The 25,890-nt window shown below is 60.7% G+C and overlaps 1 protein-coding gene across 1 annotated transcript in view; it reads right to left on the bottom strand.

Annotated features, from left to right (window-relative positions):
- CELSR1 (cadherin EGF LAG seven-pass G-type receptor 1) overlaps positions 1 to 25,890 on the bottom strand; it is a 130,185-nt gene that overhangs the window by 66,310 nt on the left and 37,985 nt on the right. The window contains exon 2 of the mRNA XM_044228065.1: positions 12,693 to 13,331. Coding sequence (XP_044084000.1) covers positions 12,693 to 13,331 — 639 coding nt within the window. The remainder of the gene's footprint in view (positions 1 to 12,692; positions 13,332 to 25,890) is intronic.

Here is a 25,890-nt window from a genome sequence, read left to right as displayed (position 1 = left end):
TAGGAATGTCCAGCACACAGAGGGGGCCAGACACAGAGGGGGCACCCCACGATACCCAGCATGCGGCAGGTACACGGCAAATGCTCCTGAAATGAAGTCACGAAATGCCAGGTTTTCCCCAGGTCCGAGCCAGTGATTAATGCTTGCATGAAACTGTGAAACCTACATAATTCATGTATTTGATTCACGCGGTGTTGGGAAAACGTTGACGTAACACACAAAGAATTACTTTCATAGTTAAACACGCCTTTTCGGAAGAGGCCAGTGAGAGATCTGAGTGGGGTTTCCGATGACCTGGGTGAGCCTGGAAAGCGTCCCCTGTTGGGGGTCTGAGACCTCCATTCCATGACCCCAGGTCTCCTGAGGGCGCTTCCCACAGCCCCCACTGTGGTTCGTGGACTATATGATCGTCCGTCCATGAGCGCTTCCTCTGTGATGTCTGTCCCATGCAGTGGGGTGCTGGCCAGTCCCAGGAGCCAGGCCTCGATGGGGGGGCCCCAATGTGTAGCATTCTCCCGCTTCCACAGCGTGCACACTCCCCTCATGGCTCATTTCAAGCTTCCAACTTGACCCCCCGAGCACGGAGCTCGGAAGAGAGCGATAGGATTGTTTTTAACGCTAAAAATCATCTCACTTTAGGGAACGAACTTGGATCGAACTTAGGTGAGCCCCACATCTTTAAGTTTTGATATAGTTCTCATAAGAAACAACTATTAGGATGAAATCCAAGTGTTCCCAGACATACTTCCTATCTGGAGTGAACGTCCTCTTCCCTTTTCTGGGAATTCTCAAACGAAGCGGGGGCTTCTCGCATCCCAACATCCTGCTTGGAGTCAAACACTTGCTCTGGGCCATTCCACTCTGGGACGACCCCCCCACCCCCCACCCCCGCTCCTACCACGTGCCCCGCACCCCCCACGACTGCCAGCCCCGCCCCCATGCCCGGGATCGGATTCACCTGCGCAAGCCGACACCCATGTTCAATAATGCATAGTAACGCGCCATGCTGCGAGCCCCCGCAGGGAAGGGACCCAGGCGCGGTCTCCTGCCCACACCACAAAGGCAGAACCCCAAGAAGAAATTTTGGAGAGTCCCCCCAACCACCTGAAGCCATTCTTGACCATGAAAACAAGCTGGCAGGAGCCGAGGCCCCTCCCCCCATGGCCTCACGCACACACCTGCGACAGGATGCCTGTCCCACACCAGCCTTGGGGCTGGGAGTGAAGGGACACTGCGTGCCTACCCAGGACCCCAGCCCTCGGTGTCAGAGCCATAGACCCTCCAGCTGAGGGGGCTGAATCCCCTGGAAAAACTGGGCTGGAGGCCAGGGTGTGCCTGCAACATGACCACTAGAAACACAGGGTTATGGGGGGGGGTGCTGGCCAGCCCCGTACTTGCTTCCCTACTGCTCTGAACCCCACAGCACCAGGTAAGGGGGCTGTCTATGTGGCCATCTTGCAGACGGGGAAACTGAGGCCTGGCAGAAGGTATCAAACATACCATTTTTTGTATGTAACAAAAACGCAAGGAAGAGATGTGCCTGGGTGTGGGAGCCTTCGAGTGGGACCTGCCCAGATGTTGGGGGGTTGTGGCGTGAGGGGCCGGGCGACCACTCAGCCCCAGAAAGGGCAGGAGGACCCTGATCCCGGCCATTAGGACACCATGCTGCGGCAGGAGGTCTGTGAGCGAGGAAGGGGAGGCCAAGCCCCTTGGTCTCACCATAGAGAGAACCGGCGGGCGAGCAAGACCAGGGAAGCAGATGGCGTAAGAGTGAGGTGTGTGTACAAGTGTGCACGTATGGTGTGTGTGTGCATGAGGTGTGAGTGTGTGGTGTGTGTGTGACGTAGGGGACGTGGGTGTGATGTGCAGGTTGTGTGTGGTGTGTGATACGTGCGTGTGTGTTGTGTATATGTGTGTACGTGTATGCGTGTGTGCCATGTGTGGGCTGTGGAGGGTGTGCATGCACACGTGTGTGATGGTCACGGCAGGACGGGAGCGGAGAGGCGGGTCTGGAAGCAAGAAGACGCTGATGGGGATACGAACCAGCATCTGCCAACAGCCAGCTTTGGAACTTGCCTCCGGGAATGCTCGGGGCTGGAGACAGACCAACAGGGTCCCGGCCAGCCAGGAGGGGGCACAGCCAGATGGTGGAGACACTCAGGACTGGAGGAGGTCTGGGGACGGGCCCCACGAGGGGGAGGGTGCGCACAAATTTGAAGACTTAAGTTGTTCGATAAACAGAACGACAACTCCCTTCTAGTCTGAAGATCTAGCTAAGGGCTTCGAGCTAGAAAAATGATAGTTTCCAAAGGCAGCAATGGGAGGGCACGCCAGGGGAGGCGCACTCCAGGCACCCTGAGGCCTGACGCTGGGGCAGGGCGGCGGGTAAGGCCCGCGGAGGACGGAGCGGCAGGAGAGGGCGCAGGGACGGCTTTGGAGACTGGTCCTCGCACACAAGGACGCGAACCTGACGGCAGCCCCAGCCCACTGACCCGTCCTCACAGCGGAGGTCAGGTCACGAAAGGTTCTTGCAGCTGAACAAAACGGACAGAACCCGATGTGTGGTTCGTGTCAGAAGCCTCACTCCCAGGAGAAGCACAGAGAGCAAGGGACAGGCGACGCTTCAGGGTCTCTGAAAAAAGGGGAGGGGACATTAGAAATGCTTAAACCCCAGGAAAACTGGCTCATCCCTCCTTCCACCCACCCAGGGCCTCAGCAATCCCCCCCAGCATGGGTGCCAGGGACAGAGCTGTCTAGTCCCCAGCAGGCTCCCGACCAGTGCCTCAGTTTCCCCAGCTGTAAATCCCTCCCTGGAGGCAGGATTTCCGGGCATTGCCCTGGAGGGATCCCTAGCCCCAGGGGGCTGACGGGGGCTGGCGTCAAGGTGGAAGGAGAGGATTCTGTCAAGTTCTCGGCCGAGCACTGGCCCGCTGTTCCTGCTGGCGCACTGGAGGCCTCATCCGCCCGCCCCCCACAGCCCGCCCCCACTGCCCCCTCCGCTATTTGACTTTTCTTACCTCCCGGTGACTGGCTCTGCCCTGGAGCCTCCTCCCCCAGGAGGCAAGACAGCAAGAAAAGGCCTCTGCAAAGAGCACAGACACCTGCCGGCCCCCCTGCCTGGCCCCCGCACCGGGAGGAAGAAGCAGCCGGAAGCCCCGACCACTGCAGGCTCGTCCGGGTTGGGCCTTCTCTGCGCCTTCTCAGATGACTTCATTATTGTCTTTGGAGCAATTTCCCAGAACCCCAGACACACCTATTTTTTAAAATATAAATAAAAAACTGCATTCCAGCAGGAAAGAAAAACGGGTCGGGCTTACCCACAGCTCCACTGACCAGAGTCATCCGTGCACCGGAGGGCTGAAGCCCGGCTGACCGGAAAGATCAGTGCGCGTCTGAAACGCCTCATGCTCAAAGCAGAAGGGCTCCAGCAGGCACAGGGCCCAGCCAGTCCCAGCCAGCCCCAGGCCCGCTGCACCCGAGGACCCCTCCTTTCAGGAAAGGGCTGCCCTCCCCACCCTCCGCCTCCTCATGCCCAGGAGGCCGTGGGGGGCACAGGCAGTAGGCAACCCTGAGGGCAGGTAACAGTGGCCCCCGGAAGTTATGTGCACGTCCTGATTACCAGAACCAGTGAACACGGCCTTGCGCGGCAGAGATGCGGTCACATCGAGCCGCCTCGGACGAGCAGCCCCAGCGATCCCGCGTCCTTACCACACGTGCAAGGACGAAGGCAGACGCCAGGGGTGTGGCCCCTAGCCCAGGGCCACCCAGGCTACCGGGAGCTGCAGGAGACGAGGACCCTCCCCAGAGCCATCAGGAGGGACGAGACACCTTGATTCCAGAATTCTGGCCTCTAAAACCGTGAGAAGCACTCCTGCCGCTGCAAGGCCCCCAGGGAAGCCCCGGAGCCAATATGAACCACACCAAGGGCACCAGCCAGATTCCGGCCTCCAGAGAAAGCTGCAGCCCATGAACTTCAGGGGACCAGGAGCTGCTGGTGGCAAAGTGCCCTCTGCCCCCCCCAGGCCCTCGTGGTGGCCCTTGCTGCCAGTGGCCGAGGACCCAGGAGGTGCCGAAGGAACATAACTCAGATGAACTTCACTAAGTTGAGCTGCGCAGACTAGGGGTGGGGGTTCAGGGAGGCCAACCAGAGGGCCCTGGATGCCATGGGAACGGGGTCCACGGAGCTGACCACCAGCACCGAGTGCCCAGATCCCCATCTCAGCCCCTTCAACAAGGGCACCTCCAACCCCTCTGAAGCCAAGTCACGGTCCTTCTGAGTCAGGGGCCGGGCCCGGGGCGTGGGCTCAGAAGGATGCTCGTGGCCGCTTCGGAGGTGTGTCAGAACCACAGTGAGACGCAGCCTGGCAGAGGGTCCTCACTCAGGCCGCTTGAGCCCCAGCCCACCTCCCCTGGTCCTGGCGGGACACAGCTTTCCCAGAGCCCTGAGGACACCCACACCCTGAGAAGCCACAGTCCCTGTGGTGGGAACTTCAGGGCTCCCTGTGCGCCCATCTGGGGCTCTGCAGCTGCCTCTCTCCAGGTGCTGCCGTGGTGCTGGAGGGCCGGGCGGCACCTTGTGGCCTGGGCGTCCATCTGCGATATCTCCAAGATGACATCGTCAACACAGGACTATGATTTAGTCCTAATGACACAGAGACATCCGACGGTGGGAGGGAGGCTGGGTGCGGGGAGGTCTCCTCAAGAGAAGGTGTGCAGGTGGGGACGGGTGGGGACGGGTGGGGCCAGGGCCCCCAGGGGGACAGAGGCACGGACCCGCCCAGGTGGAGTGGTGAGTGGGGGAGGGCGGGAGGGCGAGGAGGGATGGAGGAGGGCGGAGGGTGGGGCAGGATCCCGCCGGCCGTGGGGCAGAACCTGGCAGTGGAAGGGAGAGCTGGCCCCTGCGCGCCTCGAGGCTGGGAAGGGGGATCCCCCCCCCCGTTATCGGTTTGTAGGGAAACCGAGCCAGTTTTCAAATAGCAAACGTGTCCAAACTCAGCTGGAATGCTGATGGAAACCTCCGTCCTCCGCACACAGCCGCTCAGCCCCTACACAGTTCAAATTCCACTTCCCACGGGGTGCTGGGGAGGCGGGACAGATCGATGTCCAGAAAGAACCCATTTCCTTGACTCGTGGCTTGGAGTCAGCAGAAGAGTCCAGGAGCCGTGGTTAACACACCCTCCCCCTCCAGCTGTGGCCGGCAGCTCCGGGTGAGCCCTGCCTTCCGGACCGTCCAGCCCCGCGGGGGGCACAGCAGAGCTCCGGGCGTCCGTCCACCCCGGGCAAAGGTCTCAGCTGTGGGCACTGGGGAATGGATGCCACCAGAAACCACTCTCCCTGGGGATGTCTGGGGTTGCCACACTCAGGTCAGGGACGCAAGCCAGATTTCCCAGCAGCTCCTGATGGCCCTGGGCCCAGACCGGGGTTGGGGGGGCGCAGCCGACCCCCACAGGGTGCCACGGCAGAGGCCTTGCTCGCCCATCCCTGCCACAGGTGTCTGCTGAGGGCTGAGTGGGGGCCAGGTGCTGCAGGGGGGCAGGGGTGTCTCAACACAATGACCGAGACCCCAAGATGTCCGTGTCCTGGGGCGTCTGGGGGGGGCTCAGTCGGGCGAGGACCCGTCATGATCTCAGGGTTGTGAGATGGTGCCCCGCGTCGGGCTCCGCGCTCAGCAAGGAGGCAGCTTCTCTCCCTCTCCCCTTCTCCCTCTGAGAAAGGAGCCGAGGAGTTCAGGCCGAGGCCGGACGCTAGAAACGGACAGCCTCCCCCCAGCCTCCCGGAGGAGCCTTAAGAGAAGAGACCCGCGAACATCCACTGAACCCGCTCCTTCGTGGGACCTGAGGTAGCTGTTGCAGGAGCTTGGCTGAGAGAAGACTGGGTGAGCCCAGCCTCTGTGGGCCCAGAGCCACGTCCCCCTCCCACGGCGCAGTGTGACAGCACGGGGGGCTTTGGGCCTGCAGGAGGCATGTCCCTGGGCCAGTGGCTCACCGCTGGACGTTGGATATGCTGTTTACACTTCCGCTCCTGGCCAGCCTGTTCCCACGGCCGGCTCACCTGCCCGCCACGTGAGGCTGGTGGGGAGGCTCTCGGGCTGAGGTCCCTAAGAGGGAAACAAACCGCAGGAGGCTGCACCTGCCCAGGAGGGTCCTCTGGCCCCAGTGGACTCCAGACTAGCAGGCTGACAAGGGGGGGGGACACCACGGCCGATCACCAGCAGCCCGAAGCCTGTGGAATGGTGTCTCCCGCCCCCAAATCATACACTGGACTCCTGAAACACCCCCCGCCCCTGTGACCTTATTCAGAAACAGGCTCCTGCAGGCGCGATCAAGTTAAAACAAGATGACACCAGACGAGGGAGGACCCCAGCCTCAGCGCCGCTATCCTTCAAGCGGCCACTGGGACGCAGACCAGCCCACACGCCGGGCGAGGGCCAGGGACAGGACCAGGGACAAGCGCCGAGGGCCACCCGAGGCACCGGAAGTGAAGAGGCTGGAAGGAGCCTCCCCTCGAGCCTCCAGAGGGCTGCGGCTGCCCTGCTCGGTCCCGGACTGGGGCCTGCGCGCCCGTGAGATGACCGGTTTCCGTGGCGTCCAGCCCCCCGGCGAGGGCTCCCTCCTGCGGGTGCCTGCAGGGAGCTGACAGGAGCCCACGGGGGCGCGCGGGGTCAGCCTGACGACCGTCCTCGCCCACCGGGACTGGAGGACACGGCGAATTCCGTGAAGAACACGAGATTCCCGGCTCAATCCACCCTCGCCACGGTCCCAGTGCGCGGGTCGAAGAGAACCAAGTCGCCCAGGAGGGCCGCGACACGCAGCTGTGCGGTAACGGGCCAAAGGAGGGCCAGCGGCCGCCCAGGGTCTGCAGAAAGAGCCAAAGCCAGAGGGCGGGAGAGGCGGTCCCAGCGCCCACCGCCCGAAAAGCACCGTTTCCCGAGGGCGAACTCTGTTCTGCTCAGGCGTTTCCTGACGGGCCAGGCCATGATTCTCTGAATAACCAGGAGCCCTCCGGTTTAAGGACCAAACCCGCCTCGCGGATGGCTCCGAGGGGGGCCTCTCACCGCGGGGACGGCGGCCGGCGCTGGCGAGCCCCCAACCCTGCGCTGTGTGGGTGCCCCCCACCCCGACACGGCCACAGGGCGCGGGGTCCAAGCCTGGGACCGAGCCGCCCGTTCATGTGTCACATGATGACTGCAGGGTCTGGAGGCCGACCAGAGAATTCAAGATAAAACATGTGGTTGGAGTGACGTGCGTTTTTCTAACAACAGAATCCAAGAGGGGCCAGAATTGATTTTAAATGTTTTTCTTAGCAGAAAAGGTCATTAGGTTTTTATACCAACAGTTTCTTTGGCCTTGAACTTTCTCAGAATGCCCTGGTCCTGGACAGCTCCCCACAGGGGATAGGGCCCCCAGCCCGAGGGGGTCCGCACAGGGGACAGTCTGGGCCCCGGCCCTGGGGGTGCCAGCACAAGGACAGGTCCCCAGAAGGCCCTCCCTCAGGAAAACTGGGACATTCCACCCAGGAGTGGTTAGCACAAAAAGCCAGCATCACTGAGACTCTCCTAAGTGGCCACTGACCCACTGACCCGCAGAGCAGGACAACTGTCAGCAGAAGAGCCCCCGCTACGATGCCATGTCCACAGCCCGGACGCCGAAGCCCGGGGACGGCCCCGGGCCTCCCGCTGCACGGCAGAGCTGGTCTCTGGGACTTGCTGAATCACCCTGTGAGTCCGGTCAGGCGGCCCCGGGGTCTAACGTCACCAGGACCGTAAGCACAAGACTCGGCCACGGCGACAGCGGAGGGGCACCCCGATGGTCCCCGTCTGGGTGTGGCCACTGCCAGGTCTCCCTCAGGAGACCCTGCCCCCGCCCCACCCCGCCCCCCCGAGATATCAAAGTTGCCGCCTTCTCAGGAATGCACCCCGAGGCCCCACGCTCACCTGGGACCATAAACCACCCGGCAGGGCTCCACAAGAAGACACTCCTGCGTGAGAAGCCCGGGAGCGAGCGTCGGCCCACGGCTGTGCGGCAAGAACACGCGCTTGGCCAGGCGTCCCGCCAGCAGGGCAGAGTCATAAACACCTTGGTGACCCCCCACCCCCGAGAAGGGACTCTCCAGTCCGCTCCAGCTCAGTGACAAAAGCAGCAAGGGCACTGCTTTGAGCACGATCCAGGAGAACCCCTAGGACGTCTTCTCTGGCCTCCACGGACAAACGGGCCAGACCCCGTCACCTGTGCGCAGGTACCGATTAAGCACGTTCTGTGTGCCCGGCACCGAGGAGGGAGCAGGTGGCACCAGGCAGACAGGGGGGTCGGGGCTGCGACGAGGGCACAGACGTGGGGGAAGGTGCGCTCCCCACGCCGGTCCTCAGTGACAGCAGCCGTGTCTCCGGAAGGCCGGTGAAGGGCCATTGGAGACATGGCGGACCTGGGCCACCAACTATGCATGAGAGCATCAGGGCCCTGGGAAGGCTTAAACAGCACGGACGTGACCCAGCGCACCTGTCACTGGCCTCTCGGGGCACTCCGCAGAGAGCAGCTCGCGGGGCGGGAGACGCAGGGTGAGGCCCCCCGACTCTGGGGGCAGTGTCTCCCCGGTGCACTGGAGAGATGGGACAGGACATGGAGCCACCATTGTCGGGTTGTGCTGGCTGAGGAGTCACTGGGGGCACGAGGGGTTTATGTCCTGTGAGCCCAGGGAGGAGGGGCAGGGGGTGGGTGAGCCTGGCCTGGACAGCCCAGGAGCTCAGGACGGAGCTCCCCAGGCCGCCCACCCAGCTCCTCTGCTTGGTGTTCTGAAAACTGGATGACGATGGTCCCACACCTCATGGGGCTGTCAGAGACACAGGCACGGGCCAGGCTGGTACACTCCGGCCGTGTCACCGCAACAGCCACCATCACAGCCACCGTCGGTGAGCGTCAGCAGGTGAGGGAAGGAGGAGGGACAGACACAGAGACCATAACTCCAGGACTCGGAGTCAGGTCCTGGTTTAATCAGGTCCAGTGTCTCTGGGAAGGAAGAGCATCCTGCCCGCCCCACGGGCAGCGGGCGGCGGCCTCTCCGGGTGGCTGCCTGTTCAGCGTCACCGTCCTCCCTGCACCCGTCACCGCGCTGCACGTTGAACCCTCCGTGCACGGCACAGGGGAGGCGCCTCCTACAAGAAGCTGGGACACACCTGCCAGAAGGGCCAGGTCACAGCCCGGCCGTGCCACCCCTGAGTCCAGAGGGTGGACGAGCCAGAGCCCAGAAGCAGAGCACTGGGCTGGCATCCTGGGTCCCTGTGCCGCCGGCAGCCGTGGCTCCCCTGCCCCAGCACACACCGGCCAGCGGGATGGCTCTGTGCGGGGCCGTCCTGGGCGCTGTAGGGCCGTCCTGGGCAGCACACCGGCTGTGCTCCCGCCTGCCCCAAGCATGCCCTGGGGGGGCACCCGGGTGCAAACTGCACTGGGCGTTCTCCAGATTTCAGCCCAGACCACGAGCAGGGTGGTGGGATCGAGCCCCGTGTCGGGCTCCACGCTCAGTGCAGGGACTCCTTGGGATTCTCCCTCTCACTCTGCCCTCCATGCTCACGCTTTCTCTCTCTCTCTCTCTCTCAAATCAATAAATAAAATCTTAAAAAAAAAAATTGTCCTCGGGTAGCGCCAAATGTCCCCGGGGGCAGAATCCCCCCGGTCAGAACCACTAGACACTGTTCCGTTCCGCACCTGAGTCACCCCACTAACAGACAGGGCCTGTTGCCAACGTGGGGACTCGGGTATACCAAATGTAGAATCATCTAGAACAGCACAGCACACGGAAGGCTCAGGACCGTTAGCAGCAAGTTACCACTGCCCTGAGAGGCACAGAAATAAGGGAATCTCTACCCAACATGACAGCAGAGCCACTGACCCATAAACACGGCACCGAGGACGTCAGGAAACCTTCCAGAACCTTCACAGGGCAGCGGACAGCTTGTTGGGCGGCATCTGCGGGGCTCAGGAGGAACCCAGGAGAAGGCGCGCACAACATGGTCCGCCATTCCGTCTGCTCCTCCGGGAGCGGGGCCGGGCTCCCCTGCAACAACGGTGCTCCCGTCCCTGGGGCTCTGAGCCCAGCATGGATTTAAGAGGAACGCAGGAGAGCCGCCAGGGATATTCTGCCCAGACTCAGGAGCCTTGCCTGAGATTAACAGACACCCTCCTTCACGCAGCCCATCTCCTGTCCGACGGCGGCACACAGGAAGCCGGGGTCTTCCGGGGGCCTTGGGCCGAGTCCAGCTTCCCCGTCGCGGCCGGGGCTCGGCTTACCGGGGAGCAGGTAACAAAACCCTCGCGACGACAGGCCTGCCTTCAGCACCAGCAAATGAGCGCAATTACCGCCCGCAAGAGAAGGAGGGCTTCAAAGGGAGACCAGGAGACCCCGAGGAAGGGGGACCGAGGGAAAGCAATCAGGCTGAGCCTGTCTTATCTCCGAGGGAAACACATGTGATGGCTGTAGGGCCAGAAACACTCAAACGACGCCCCTGCCCCCCGCGGCATCTCAGCGGGTCTCCTGGCGATGACACACCGGGCCATTCGCGGTCATTATTTCTCCAGCAATGACTCCCGTGATGAAAACGTCCCGTCCACCCAGCGGCTCGAGCCCTCTTAGGAGGGAATCAAGGGTCCACAGGTCCCCAGCAGCCTCGGTTTTCCCAGCCCAGACACAGCCCCACGCTTATGTCCAGGACCTCGGGAACCCAGGCCTGCTGTGGCCCCCAAGGTGAAGTTGGTCTCCGGGACCAACCAGACCCCACCCGAGGCCTCCGCCAGCATGTGGAGGCTGCCTGAGGGGCTGTCCGCTTCCTGGTCCCCATCGCCACCTGTCTCAACCCCGAAGAGGGCCAGCTGCGCAGACAACCATGGGTGGCGCACCCAGCTGGGCAGGGGCAAGTCTGATGTGGGCACTGGGTAGGCGTGCAGTAGGCACTCAGTTAATACTCACGGAGCAGGGGAGTAACTGTACACCGGCTGCATCCCCAGAGCACCCCAGCGTCCGGGGCCACAGCTTCTCCATCGGAAGCGGGAGTCACAGGAGGAAGCACTGTCCCGGTCGAGGCCACATGCAGGGGAGGGGACGGGGGACAGTAGCTCACGGGGGGGGGGACGGGGGCTGCCGCATCACCAGCTGCTGCCCGTCAGCCACTGCATAAGAGGCCGAGAGGCCGGCTCACCGCAGTGAATGGCGAAGGAGAGGCCAACACCTGCCACCACCATGCGGCGAAGCTCCACGGAGCTCCCACGGCAGCTCGGAGCAGGGAGGAGCCAGGGAGACGGGAGCGCGGTCCTGGCCTCGCAGCACAACCAGAGCCCCAGCTACATCGCCAGGAAGCAGGGGCCCAGGGGTCTCCTTAGCCTTCCTTCCCCACTCACCACCACGCCCCGGCATAGCCAGGAGTTCAGGGCTACAACTCAGGGAGACGGTGGGGGAGACACTGCTGGGCCCCAGCGGGACAGACAGACGGACAGCCCGCCCCAGACAGGTAGGGGAGGGGAGGACACGGGGCCGGCAGTCAGGTGCCTTTCTCGCCGCACCGCTGGATTGCGGCCAGTCCGGGGCTCAGACCCAGCAAGCCGGGGCGTGCACCCCACCATCCCCGGCTGCCAACAGCCCTCTCCGTCCTCTTCCGATGCAGAGCGTGTGAACAGCCGTCATCTTGCTCCGTGCCCCCACCCCACTCTCTCTCCCTGCTTCATAAACAGCAGCTAATACCCTACATCCCTGTTCTAAGCCCGGGAACTGTGTCCCGTCCTACACGAGCCGACAATGACGTCTCGGCTGTGGATTCCGAACGGCACAGCCGAGGCCACAGTCCGCGTGGGAATCACGACGCCCCCGCCGGCACGCGTGAGGCCCCACGGGATCCCAGACAGCCTTCCCGAACGCCAGGCTGCTCACCGCCGGGCCCCCGGAAATGTCTCTCTCAAATGGGCCAAAATCTTACGTGACCCGTGATGGAAGGCCAAGGCAAGGTCGTGCATTTCTGTACTGCTCGGCCTCCGTGTTTCCAAAAATAATCATCAGCTGCCCCTGGAGCAGAGGCAGGTGCATCCTTGCACCTGGCCAGGACGTCTCCAGGCAGGAGTCCCCTCAAGGTGAAGATGAGTCATCTCCACGGGGACAACAGGGCGTGAACAATGAGCCCCGTCTCTCCAGACCCAAAAGATTCCCGGCTCCCCCAGGGACAGTACGCACAAGGACCAATTAACCTGAAAGCCGGAATCAAGCCCTTCCGGTTTGAAGCCACTTAGAACAGCGCATGCCACGTCACGGGTGAGGGTTTGTAGGTGGCCCTCCCTCTATCATCTTCCTCACCAAGAGGGGGACTCCGGGGGCGCCTTGGGGGGCTCAGTCCATGAAGTGTCTGCCTTCGGCTCAGGCTGTGCTCTCAGGATCCTGGGATCGAACCCCCCATCGGGCTCCCAGCTCAGCGGGACGCCTGCCTTACTCTCTACCTCCCCCTGCTCGTGCTCTCTCTTTCTGACAAATAAATAAAATCTTAGTTAAAAAAAAAAAAAGAGGGTGAGTCCAATCACGTGGGGTCCACAGCAACCTCGGGGCATTTGGCAGGAAACCCGCCGCCTGCCCGCGTGCCACGAAGGAGAGGCCGCCCCCCGCATCGCGGCGAGGCCGCCCCCCGCCCCCCCGGCCCGCCCCCGCCCCCCCGGGAGCCCACGTACCCGTGAAGTCCTCCAGACACTCGCAGGTGTAGCCGCCCTCGCGGCTGTGGCAGCGGCCGTGGGCGCCGCAGGGGCTGGAGTAGCAGAGGTCGATCTCCGTCTCGCAGGAGTCGCCCGTGAAGCCGGGCGGGCAGCGGCAGCGCAGCCCGGTGATGGGGTGGATGGGCCGGAAGAGGACGGTGGTGGAGCTGATGAAGGGCGCCGAGCTGTCGAACTTGAGCACCGACACGCACTTCATGTAGTTCTCGCAGGGCTCGCGCAGGCAGATGTTGTCGTCGAAGGGCAGCACGCGCTGGGCGGACACGGCCGTCAGCAGCGTCCGGTTCAGGTAGATCTGCTCCTGCAGGTCCTCCGACGGGAAGAACTTGCCGCGGACGCCGCCGGGGAGCAAGGCCGAGAAGGTCACGTTGAGGATGTTGGCGCGGACATCCGTGTCGTTCTGGATGTTGAAGACGAAGACGTCATCCTTGGTGGTGGACAGCACCGTGGCCACGCCTTCCACGAACAGGGACAGCAGCGGCGACAGGAACTTCTCCTGCGACATGTTCTCCAGGCGGACGGTGATGCTGTTGGTCAGCATGTCGTCCGTGATGATGGTGACCCGTAGGGTGCAGAGCGCGGCCACGGTGTGGACGCCATCTGTGGACACAGGGGGTCGGGGTCACTCGAAGTCCTGGGCCCCTCCAGTCCCACCTGGAAACAGCCTCAGATGCACTCAGTGTGGCAGAGGCGAGCCCAAGCCTCCCCAAGCCCCCCGTCCTGCCCCACCAGTGACCTCCCCCTTGACCCCTGCTTCCCAGGCCCCGTTCTCCCTCCACATCCGGCTTCCCAAAGCACAGCTCCCACTGAGTCTGTCTTGCTCAAAGGAACCCCACGGGCCCCACCACCACTCAGCCAGACACCCCAGGACCACCCACAACCAAGCCCCGTGCCGCCCGAGTCCCCCACCTCATACGCTTTGCTCCAGACCCATGGGGACACTGAGCTCCATCTGCCACCTCTGTAGCTGTTCCAGACACTAGAAGAAAGACCCCACTCTGATCCCACCCAGCCCCGCCCAGCTCAGACCTCACAGTGTCCAGGAGGGCGCCATCCAGGTTGACCCTGGTCTGCACCACACAGATGGCGTGTCTTCCCTTGGCTCTACGCTATGCATCCCTACGAGCCCCGCACGGAGGAGACGCTCAGCAAACGCTGCTTTAGAAAGACACACACGAGACGAGGTGCACCCGCGCCGACAGAGGTAAGCGAACCCCGCGTCGAGGTACGTAGGGCTGTGAGGCCAGGGAGGGAGCAACATCAGGGTTACGCTGTTGAGCACAGCATCGGTTCTGAGCCCAGCCTCAGGGGAGCTGTCGGAGGGCCGGCCACGGGGGCTCTCCCGGCGTAGCTCTAGGCTGGTACCATTAGCCTCCCCAGCACCCGGACAGGCGCAGCCGCCATGCCCAGGGGGCCTTCACCTGCCTCCTAGGCCTCACCCTCAATGTGCTACAGGTCCCTGAGAAAAACCTGGCAGGTTCACACCCTTCTGGCCTGGCTTGGTTTCTCCGTCCCAGCAGCTTTGCCCAATCCTCCCGTCGACTCCCCCGACGTGCTCCAGCCGGTGCCCCTCACGAGTGCACCGCCAGCTCCACGGGGCACAGAGACATCTGTGTAGGCCAGCGAGCCCTGGGGGGACCCCCTCCTACCCCCTCGTAACTCGCAGCCTCGGGGTGCTTCCCCAGAGCGCAGGAGCCACACAGGGGCCCTTCCCCACTTGTTTCTGGAAAACCAGGATGACTGAGAAGGCAAGTCACACGGCGAAACCCAGGGGCCACCTTGTCCCTGTGGCCCTAGCACAGTCCCCACAAAGCCCCAAATCACTTGGGACAAATGCACCGAAGCTTGTGGACACTGGGGATGTTTCTCTCAGCCACTGGAGCGCCACACGCCCCTTCGGGAGGGACCTGAGTCACCAAACTTGTCCCAACAACAAGAAAAACATAAGTGCCCCCGAGTCGCAGTATTTCCGGGTACCCCGACTGATGGCCACGGCAGACCCGAGATCCTCAGATGCGGAGAAAACTGGCATCCCCCACTTCACAGCTGGAGGGGGCCCGGCGTGCCCCACTGACAGCAGCCCGGCTCGGGAGCACGGGCACAGGGTGCCCCGCCACTGGTCCAGCTCGTCCTCACGAAAACCCAGCAGGGCCGAATTTAGAAAGTGGAAGCGGGCCCGGTGTCACCTCGGTGTGGAGAGCCCTCAAGGGAGGGGCACATTCTGCCTACAACCTCTTCAGAGCCGCAACAGAGCAGAGTTGGCAGCTCACATTCAAAGGGCCTGGGGTCGCCACAGTCAGGAGAAGTAAATTAAGGCAAGAAGAAGTGGCAAAGCATGTTGTGGCAGGGCGCCGTCCTTTCCTTCCCTCCCCCCACACAGGCCACTGCCCTCCCCGGAATGTGGGCTGACCTGGAGCTGCCTCGGTTTCCTCCCACCATGGTCCTCACACAGGCATCCCAAAACGCCCACCTCATCCCACCAGGCCCCTGGGGCCCCCAGTGGCTTCCAGAATAAAACCCACCCTTCGTACTGCATCTGGGGATCCTATGTGATCTCCCTGCTCCAGGGCCTTTTTTCTTTAAAAGGATGTATTTATTTATTTATTTGACAGATAAAGATCACAAGTAGGCAGGGAGGCAGGCAGAGAGAGGGGGGAAGCAGGTTCCCTGCTGAGGAAAGAGCCCGATGTGGGGCTCAATTCCAGGACCCTGAGACCACGACCTGAGCCGAAGTCAGAGGCTTTAACCCACTGAGCTACCCAGGTGCCCTTCACTGCCCCAGGGCTTTTGCACACCTTATCTTCTGCCCAGCGTGCCGACCTCCTTGCCGGCTGGTGGGTAACCCCTCAGTCATCTGGGTCCCGTCACAGGGGCCCCCCACGTTCCCCCATCCACACTCTGCCACACCCCCACTCTCCTGCTCAGGAGGGGCCCGACCAGACTGTGTTTACATGTCTCCCCCGGGAGCCCATGAGGACTGAGAACCTTCAGGTCTCATTCCTGCTATACCAGCTGCTGGCACTCAGAAGTGGCCAGATAAACCTTCGTGGGAGGGGGCACGCAAGGAGGGAGGGGCAGGGAAAAACGAAGGTTTCCACTGGCATCTCTTTAACCCCAAGACGGACATCACACACACAGCATCTGGGTCTCAGTGTGCCACGTAAGCTAATTTTTTGGTGATGTCTGTCTTTCTTTCCTTCTTCCCACGGCCCATGATAATAATACAGGATACAGGGTAGTGTGTGCCTGCTTCCCGATGCCAGCTGTTAGGAAACACCCTTGTCGTCTTCAACCACCGTCCCGCTGGCTGCCGGGAGGGCACTGCACGGAGGAACGCCCGGGAACAGGGAGCCGCATTCCAGGGACAGACCAGACTGCTCCACTCGGGGACAAAGCACCGACACATGAACTCAGGTTGGACGCGCGAGAAAACAGAACCCCCTCTTGCTGGGACTCTGATGGTCAGCCTCCTTCAGACCCGCGATCACCCTGGACACCCAGGTCCCGGGGAGATGATGGCTTCGCTTTGAACCTGGGTCACTCGGGTGGGATCCCTGGGCCTCCACAGGCACACGCCCGACTGCCCATCCTCGGGGGCCACGGAAACACTGCGGCTGTCCCCAACACGGGGCGCCGTGTGTCCCCACCACGGCGGTGACAGTGAGGCAGATCTGACGACGTGATGCTAGGGAAGAGTGAGCTGCTTCTTCCCACAGACAAGAACTTGCGTTTGTGCAGAGCCCTAGAGCTGTCGGCAAGTAAGCGAACGCCTGCGAGGGTGCCGGGTCCTGCTTGCGTCCCTGCGTTTGTCTTCCATACGCGTTTATGTGAGCACAGTGTCAGTTTTACAGAAGTATCGCAAGACAGTACGGAGCTTCCACATACTCAGCACCGTGTTCCCCCTATTATGGACAGAATCACGTTAGTTCCCTAGTTTTTCCTGCTGTCTTTGTCCTGGTCCAGGACCCGTCCAGGACCTCACACGACAGCCATCACGTCCTCTTAGCTCCGCCCTGCCGGGACAGCTTCCCAGACGGCCCTTGCTTTGGTGACCTTGACAGTTGGGAGGAGTTCTGTCACTTTGCTGCTCTTGAGGTGACTTTTACTTTCCCCTCTAGACCTCCCTGCACCATTTTCCTTCATACGGCGTTTATCCCTGAAGAGCCCATTTTCATTCTAGAAGACGCGGAGCTGCCCTGGAGCACTGCCCACAAGCAAGGGCCACAAACCAGCTTGGAGGTGCCCCCAAATCAGGCCAGTGCGATTTCCACTGCTTTCTTCAGCAAGGTGAGTCACGTTGTCCCCAGGTCACAGGAGGAGAGACAGAACAGTCCTGCCACGGTGGCGAGACATCCACCAGCAGGTGCTTCCCGCAGAGCCACAGATACTGCGAGTGAAGGTTTGCTCCGTGGGTCTTCACAGAGGCCATCCCACGACCTTGTCCCTGATGGGGCGCCCACCCCTGGGGCACCGCAGGGAGAGGTCCCACTGCGGCCTCCAAGGAGCCGGGAGCCTGCAGGGGACAGAGCCACATTGGTAAGGCGTGGTGCCAACGCGACCCCAGAAGGCGGCAGGAAGGCGGGTGTCCTGGAGGAACGGCAGTCGTCACTCGGCTGGAGAGGAAACACCTTCTCGGCACAAAAAACAAAAAAGAGGGCACCTGGGCAGCTCAGTCAGTTAAGCATCTGTCTTCAGCTTGGTTCATGATCCTCGGGTCCTGGGATCGAGTCCCACACCAGCGGGGAATCTGCTTCTCCCTCTCCCTCTGCTCCTCCCCCTCATGTGTGCTCACTCTCTCTCTCTCTCTCTCTCTCTCTCAAAATAAATAAATAGAGTCTTTGAAAAAAAAAGGCAGCAAAACAGAGGCAAGGCCTGGCCCATCATGGGCAAGAGGGCGTGTCAGTGTCCTGGGGCTGCCATAACAAAGCACACAGCCTGGGCGGCTTAGCCAGCATTCATCCTCTTGGTCTGGAGGCCCCAAGTCTGAGATCAGGCGTCCCAGGGTGGTTCCACCTGGAGCTCTGACACAGAGTCTGTGCCACGGCTCTCTCCCAGGGGCAGGCAGCTGCTGGCAACCCTTAGCGTGCAGGTACCTCTCTCCAATCTCTGCCTGGCCATCTGGGGGCCTCCTCCCCATGTGTGTCTGTGTCCAAATTCCCCTCTTAAAAGGACACAGTCGTCGGGTTGGGGCCCACTCCAATGCAGGATGAGCTCATCCCAAAGCTTTACCGTGATCACATCTGTACAGACTCTGTCTCCAAATAACCCGGTTCCAGGTGAACATGAACTTGAGGGCCTGCTAGTCCACCTGGGACAGATGGAAATGCAGGGTGTGGGGGGAGGCAAGGGTCTGGAGGAGGCACATGGCTCAAGGCCGCTGGCCCCTGTGCTCACCCCCCGGGGACAGATCCAGATTCTCACGGTGTGGCCCGAGCACAGGCTCCAGGCCAACGTCCTCCCCGACACCATCCCTTCCACCTTTGTCACGGCCTGCGAGGGACACCTCTGCTGGCCCTCCACAGACGAGGACCCTGAGGGACGGAGGGGCTGACCGACAAGCCCAGCCAAGGCCACCCGGCAGCAGGCGGCAGGCCCACCCAGAATGGGTTCCCGCCCGACGGACGGGGGGTGAAGGGCCCAGAGGGCTGTCGACCTGACCTAGGAGGGTCTGCCAAGCCCACAGGGGAGGCGACAGCAGTTTCTGATCGCCTGGGGACTCGGGGACAGCCAGCTAAAGACCAAGCCGGTGCCAGGAGGGGACAAGGCCACTTGCCATGCGTCTCTGCCACCTCACCCCAGTGCACCCCAGGGTCTGGCAACGCCCTGAAAGGCCTGAAAGGCACAGCCCGGGATGCCGGCTGTGGCTGAATCCCCAGGGCGCCGTTTGCCGTCTAGCCGGTTTGAGACAAAGGCTGCTCACCTGTCCCTCATCCTGTCCCCTCCCACAGCCTCACCACAGGTAGGGAGGGCCTGCTGGGGGGGGGGGTCTGAAATGGATTTCGGTGTTCCTCTCTGGGGGCGGGAGCTGGTTGCTGTTTCTTTGAGGCCAGACTGAGGGCAGACCACAGGCGTGTCGTTTCCAACTGCTACCGGGACGGCATCTGGTTTCTTCTTACAGCAGCAAAAGCCAAACCTAGAACCTGCATCTCTGGGCATGGGCTCACTTCATGGGAACAGGGTGACACACGTGATGGGGGACAGTGGGGCAAACGTCAGAGTCAGACACACGGGCACTCGACCAGGGAAGACCCGCACCCCTGCTCTGTCCATGGGGGAGGGGCCCTCAAGCGTCCACCAACACCCGGACGCCGCTCACGCGTGCTCTCAACATGCCCCGGGGTTTACCTAGCAGTGACCTTGCAAGGCACTGAAGGGGCCGATGCACCTCTGCCTGGTGCCAGGGGCCGAGGGTCAAAGAGGGCAGAGCCAGCAGCCCCCTCCTCCCTCCCCATGTGCCTGCGACCTTAGCCTAACAACAGAGAGAGAGAGGGCCCCTCATGACCCCCCAGGGCAGCCCACCCCCTGGGTTTCTCCTCTGCAATCCCAGTCCTCCTCACCCTATAAATCCACCCCTGGACCCTTCCCTCCAAATGCTGGAGGCAGGTCTTCACAGCCCCTGCCCTGCCAGCACCCCCAGGCCTCCCCCACAGCCACCGGCGCTCATCACTGGACCCCCACCTTGGGGCAGCCACACTCCTGCAGGGCTCCAAGCCCAGCCTCCGGTCACAGCACGCAGCCTCCCCGCTAACCACGGGCATCCCCCAGCCCACTCTTCCTTCACCTGAAGTGACCTCAGGCCCCCCACCTACACCCCTTCCCCGGCCCCTCTGTCAGCCCAGCCCATCTGTGGGCCCACGACCGGCCGACCACTCCCTGCTCACAACCTGCCCCCCAACACTGACCTCGCTCACCAAGTCTGTGCTGATGGAACCCTCTGGAAGACGAAATCGTAACAGACTCCGCGGGGAAGCCTGGGCCACAGAAGCAGAGGGCTGAGACCCAGAGCAAACACGTTCTTGTCAAGATAAAGAACTTCCAGTTACAAGTTAAGGGTTGGAGCCTCAAGGAGTTAAACAGAATTAACAGAAGACCTGGAATTCCACTCCCTGGCAGAATTCAAAAGACTCGAAAACGTAAATCTACACAGAAAACCTGTACGCGACGGCGTCTGGGTGGCTCAGTCGGTTGGACCTTTTCCTTCGGCTCAGCTCATGATCCCAGGGTCCTGGGATGGAGTCCCACGTTGGGCCCCTGCTCAGCGGGGAGCCTGCTTCCCCTCCCCCTCTGCCCCTCCCCTCCTCATGCTCCCTCTCACTCAGATAAATAAATCTTAAAAAACAAAAAAACCTGTACACGAGACACAGTGTGAGTCCAAGAGCCAAAAAGCGGAACCAGGCGTCCGTCAGCAGAGGAGCGGGGAAGCCCCGTGTGGGCCATCCCTGCCCTGCGACACTGTTCGGCCCCAACGGGCACGAGAGCAGATCCGGGCTACCGCACTGCGGCGCCTCGAACACGGTGGAAAAGGCGGAAAAGGCCACGTGCTGTATGACGGGATTTATGTGGAATGTCCCAACAGGCGGGTCCACGGTAGCAGACACGGAACGCGGGGTTGCCAAGGAAGCGCAGTGAGTGCTGGCGGGCGCAGGCCTCCTCTGGGCCGACGGGACGCGCGGACCGAGGCGAGCGAGGGCACCTGCGCGGACGGCGGGCAGAGCGCTCCGAAACGGACCCTTCCGTGCTGTGCCGATTTCACCTCCGTGGAAAACACAAGGAAAAACGAGTTAAGGGCGTCATAAAAATCTGCTTTATATGGCGTGATGCTATCCGAAGGGGAAAAGATATTTTAACAGGCATTTTAAGAACGCTTCCCTAGAGCCACGCCGTGGAGAGAGTCGGGGATGAGCAAAGGACCGTGCGGACCTGGAGGAGCGGGGAGCCCACTGCAGGCCCGGCGGCTGGACGGAGCCCTCCGCCATGGAAGCGCTGGGTGACTGCCGGGACCGAGCTAACCCAGGATCGCGAGAGGAGCCTCGGGGGGGTGGGCCACAGCGGTGGTGAGATGCCTCGGGCTTCATCGGAATCACGTGGAGAGTTTCCCCAGGAAACACTTGCTGTCTCTGCTTCGTGCCAAGGACCGACCACACGATCTGTAAGAATGTCCGCTGGACAGGATCTAGAAGTCCAGCCGCACTGAACCCCTGGCTGGGATGCGCGGTGGTCGCCCGGGCCTGAAACAGGTGGTTTTGGGCCCAGGACAGAAGCAGCGATGCAGGGGCCCCATGAACCAAAACGATCTCCAAGAGCCAGTAAGCCTTCCCTGCTCTCCAACGACACCCTCCAGCGAGACAACGTGGCTCCCGACACCCGCACGGGGGCCCCCCCATATTCTCCAGCCCTGGACCCGTCAGGAAGCGGCCGTCAGCCCAAGAGAGCCTTAAAGACAAGATTTCTAACAAACCCACCAACGCAGCCCAGCCTGCTGGTCACGGAGCCCAGGGACCCGCACAGACCCTGTCGCCCACCACCAGCCCACCACCGGCCCACAGACTTGGGAAGGATAGTCTGGAACGTCCCAAGCTCTGTCCCATCCACCACCCAGCCAGGGAGACCCCAGCTCAAGCTCCTCCTCCAGCCACCCGGACGGTCAGAGTGGCCGGTGGCCCTCGGCCTCCCTGCAGGTGGTAACCGGGTGAGTGCACACACATGCCCTTCCTCCTCCTCTGCTCCTCTCCTGGCTGGAGCTGCGCACACACAACCCTGCGCGTATTAGTTGAAGAATGCTCTCTTAGCATCGTTTAATAATGCAAGTTTCTAGCTGCCCAACACACTGGGGAATGTCACCAGCAGTGCCTCTGAAACTCGGACTGTCCCTGGGAGCCACTGGTGACCAAGATTAAGATGCCCCAAGCCCCGAGCCCTGCAGCCCCTCCAGAGCAGGAAGCCCATAGCAGCTGCCCAGGGCGGTGGGGGACCGCAACCTGGGCCTGGCTCTAGAGCCTCACGCTCCCCAGCCAGGTGCCTTGTCTTGGGGGAAACGTCCTCTGACCACCGAATGCCCACAATCTTCCGGGGGGTCGAAGGAAGCAGGAGCCAAGGTGGCCTGTGGGCAGGAGATGTGGACCCTGGTGGTGGCCCCAAGGAGCAGGTGGGCAGGGCACTTCTTGATGTCCCTCGGCACTTTCATAAATCTTACCAAGGTGAGTATGGCAGCCAAAATCATGCCTCCTATGCAAGGGGCTTAGTCCAAAAGCCCAGAACCTGTCAGAATGCTAGGCTACGTGGTGAAGGTTAAGGTCGCTGGTCAACAACAGACCTTAAAATAGGGAGCAGCTCGGACTTTCCAGGTGCACCCAGTACAATCCCCGGGCCCTCACAAGGAGAGAGGGAGTGGGCGAGAAGAAGGAGCTGTGGACAGAGTGGGCTCAGGGAGACGCCCCATGGCGTGAAGAGAGAGGAGGCAGCCATGAGCCCAGGAACTCAGGTGCCTGCAAACTGGCTCTCCTGGGGCTTCGAGAAGGAGCACAGCCCTGCTGCACCTCAGTTCCACCCCAGGGAGGCCCACGCAGGACCTTCAACTCCTAAACTGCAGGAGAACAAATCTGGGTTTGTCTCAAGCCGCCAAGTCCACAGCCATTTGTGACAGCGGGAACAGAACACTACAACCATGTTCTGTGAGGTTACTGCAGCCTTAACGCCAAAAATCAGACAAGGAGAGCGTGAGGGCGAAGAATGACCACCAAGTCTCTCCTGCACACAGATGCAGCGCCTCCTTAAGAAAGAAAACGGTCAAGCAAACATAACAATATATGAGACAAGGAGAACTTTCCAGACCACACTGGGCTGATCTCGGGAATTCAGCACTGGAAAAAGGGTGCCATGGCTGACCACCTTTGTTAGAGAACACATGTGCATCCCAATGAGTAGAGGAAAAGCTTCAATAAATTCTGCAACCCTTTGAAGTAAAGACTCTAGACAAACACAGAAGAGACTTCCGTAAGCCAAGGAAGGGCGTCCACGAAAACCCAACAGCAAACTCCGCTCTCAGCCGTGGTGCTCCCCATCCGCACTCCATCCCAGACTGGACCGGAGGCCAAGGCCAGCGCAGGGGAAAGAATGAATGACAGGACGAATGAACGAATGAATGGAAAAGAGGAAGACACAACATCATTATTCACAAGTATGACTGTCCGCCTAGAAAACCCCGAAGGCTCTACAACCTGTCCGAAGGCACAGGGGCACTCAGCACGGCCGCTAGAGAGGGGCGTGGCACACAGAAATCACATGCACTTCCTCACGCCACTCTCGTAAGATGCAATTTTTAATTTATCTTTTATAATAGCACCGAAATACAACACACTAAAAGATAAATCTAGTAACACGGGCGCCGGGATGGCTCCGTCGGTTACGCATCCGAGTCTTGATTTCAGCTCAGGTGGTGACCTCAGTTCGTGGGATGGAGCGCCGGGGTCCCTGCGTAGCCTGAGAGTCTCTCTGTCCCTCTCCCTCTGCCCTGCCCCACTCACGCGCACGTGCCTGTACGTGCTCGCTCCCTCTCTCTCTCTACAATAAATAACTAAAATCTTTAAAAAAAAAAATGGATCTAATAAAGGACACAAAAGCCCTTTATAAATAAGAACAGACAGATGCAAAGGATTGTTGACACAGATAAAGAACTACGGACAAAGACGGGTATGAGGAGCCACGGTAGGAAAGGTAGCTCCTGAAACTGATCTGCCGATGCAAGGCCATTCCCACCAGAAGCCCCACAGGGTCCTTCCCAGACGAATCTACACGGAAGATGGGCAGGCCAGGAACAGCCAGGGCACTCGTGAAGAAAGGAGGGGACAAGGTCTACGAGAGGCAGGACCTGTCTTCATCTACAGGAGCCAGAGTATTGTACGGAGCAAACCAACAGACCTGTGGACAGCAGAGAGCCCAGGACAGACCCACATGCACATGAAAACCTGACAAGTGGACGGGCAGTAGGGAGTGTGGAACTATCCCATAAAGGGTCCAGAGACCATCGCTCATTCATATGGAGAACAAGATGAAGTTGTATCCCTACCTCACACCAAATGCAGAACTAAATCCCAGGGAGTTAAAAACTTAAATGTGAAGGTAAAACCAATTTCAGAAGAGATCCTGCAAAATTACATTTATGATCTTGAGGTTGTCAGGATTTCTTAAGACCTATAAAACACTAACCTAAAAGGAAAATGTATAATTTTGACAGTAAATACAAGCACTTTGCCAAAAACCTCATTATAAAAATGAACAAAGAGACAAGCCATAAACTGGAGCATATTTGACCCTGAAACAGAAAAAAAAAAAAAAAAAAAAAAAAAGATGATCAATGTAGTAGTAGTAATCTGAGAAAAGCAAACTGAAACCACAATGAAGTACAATCTTATATCCACCAGATTGGCAAAAATTAAGAAGCCGCCAGGCACCAGCAGGTGATGACAAGGACAAGCGAAGACAGACAGCTTGTTCCCTGCTGGTGGGAAATGGCCAGAACAGAATGGGACAGGTCCAGAACCCTTTATCCGAAACCCATGGGATCAGAGGGTTCTGGGATTTCAAATCCTGAATACGGTGTGTATATGGCCGCACACAGCCACAGAACCCGCAAAAACGGAACACACATTCGCTGCTGTCCTTTATACCACATAGGCACGCATTTTATCCACTTCCACGTCATGTCCGAACTCTTCCCAAACGAGAAAAATTCTTTAGATGGCAGTGGGGTGGCGTGGAGGATTTCACGCAAAGGAACGAGGCGGAAAGGTTTCCGGCTTGAATGGGGACACTCTTCCCAGAGACAGGACGCTTAGGAAGGACATGAAGTTGTCCCTGTCTGGGGCTTGAAGGCTTCAAGAGTGTGGTGGTTTAAAAAAATGACCACAGGTGCTGTGACGACCGTCCAGTGACAGGTGAGACCTGGGTTCCTTTCCTCTGGAGTTCAGGTGGGCTTGGGACAGCATCAACCAGCAGAGGAGGGCAGAGCACCGCCGTGTGACACCTGGGTCACAGCTGGTCAGGAAGGGTCCCACGCATCTGCCTGGCCCTCACAGACACACCGTTGAGACAACCCTGCTCTGCCACTCACCCCGGTGACCTTGGGCAGGTTCCCGAATCGCCCGTGCCTCAGTTTCCTCGCCAGAAAAACCAGGGTGATGGAATCTCCTGCTCCCAGACATCTGCGAGGGCTGCCAGAGCCACGCACGGGTCGATCCTACCCCCCAGAGGTGAGAGATGTGGGGCCCAGAGAGGCTCAGGGGTGCGCCCGGGGCCCACGGCCTTCAGTGATGGGGATGCAGGTTATAGTCCTCCTGCCATGGCACAGGGAGGAGGCCTGGCAGCCTGCCCGTGTCTACCCGCTGCTTCACACCAACACTTTACAGAGAGAAAATAATTATTAACTGCGGAGGCTTAATGAGGAGAGGGAGCTGTAAGGAGGTCTAATACCAATAATTTGTACCTATTCAAGAGCAAATGTGCAGCAACAAAGGCAAGTGGGACCAACAGCATCAGACACTCCTTCCTTTGCTTCCAGGTAAGGACAATGAGCACAGGGAGCCCAGAGCCAGACAGAGGTCAGAACTCCCCGGGCTCCCACACCCCGGCCCAGCTCTGATGCCCCTGTGGGCTCCAGACCCAGCCCAGCTCTAATGCATCTGTGGGAAAGAGCCTCTGCAGCCCTTCAGTCCAGAGTCCAGGGAAAGGGGGAAGAGAAACCGAGGTCCTGGTGGGCTCGCTGAGGTGGGGGGGTGCTGGCCAGGGGAGCTGGAATACACACGGCTCTCCCTCCACCAGCAGCTCAGCCCCTGCAGGGCACGGGGCCCCGCCACCCGTCCTGCCCAGCCTAGGGTAGCTGCTGCCCGCCGTGGGCTTCACCATCCTTAAGAGACTGCACAGCAGCCTGGAATGTCTCCCTGCTCTGGGGCCCTGAAGTCCCTTCCCAGAAGAATTTTACTGGCACCTCTTTTGAAATGCAAATAGCCCTGAGAGGCGATAGTAAACCCCTGACCCCTGCTGGGTTAGCTCCCCAAGTCAGAAGGTGGAGGCCAGCCAGGCCCCCTGCGGGGCAGAGGGCAAGTGCCCTCCCTCAGGAGAAGCAGCACCCACCCCCCTCACGGCCGCGCTCCCTGCCACACGG

The sequence above is a fragment of the Neovison vison genome, chromosome 12, assembly GCF_020171115.1.
Source record: "Neovison vison isolate M4711 chromosome 12, ASM_NN_V1, whole genome shotgun sequence".
NCBI classification, from domain to species: domain Eukaryota; kingdom Metazoa; phylum Chordata; class Mammalia; order Carnivora; family Mustelidae; genus Neogale; species Neogale vison.
This window is presented reverse-complemented; position numbering and strand designations above follow the sequence as displayed.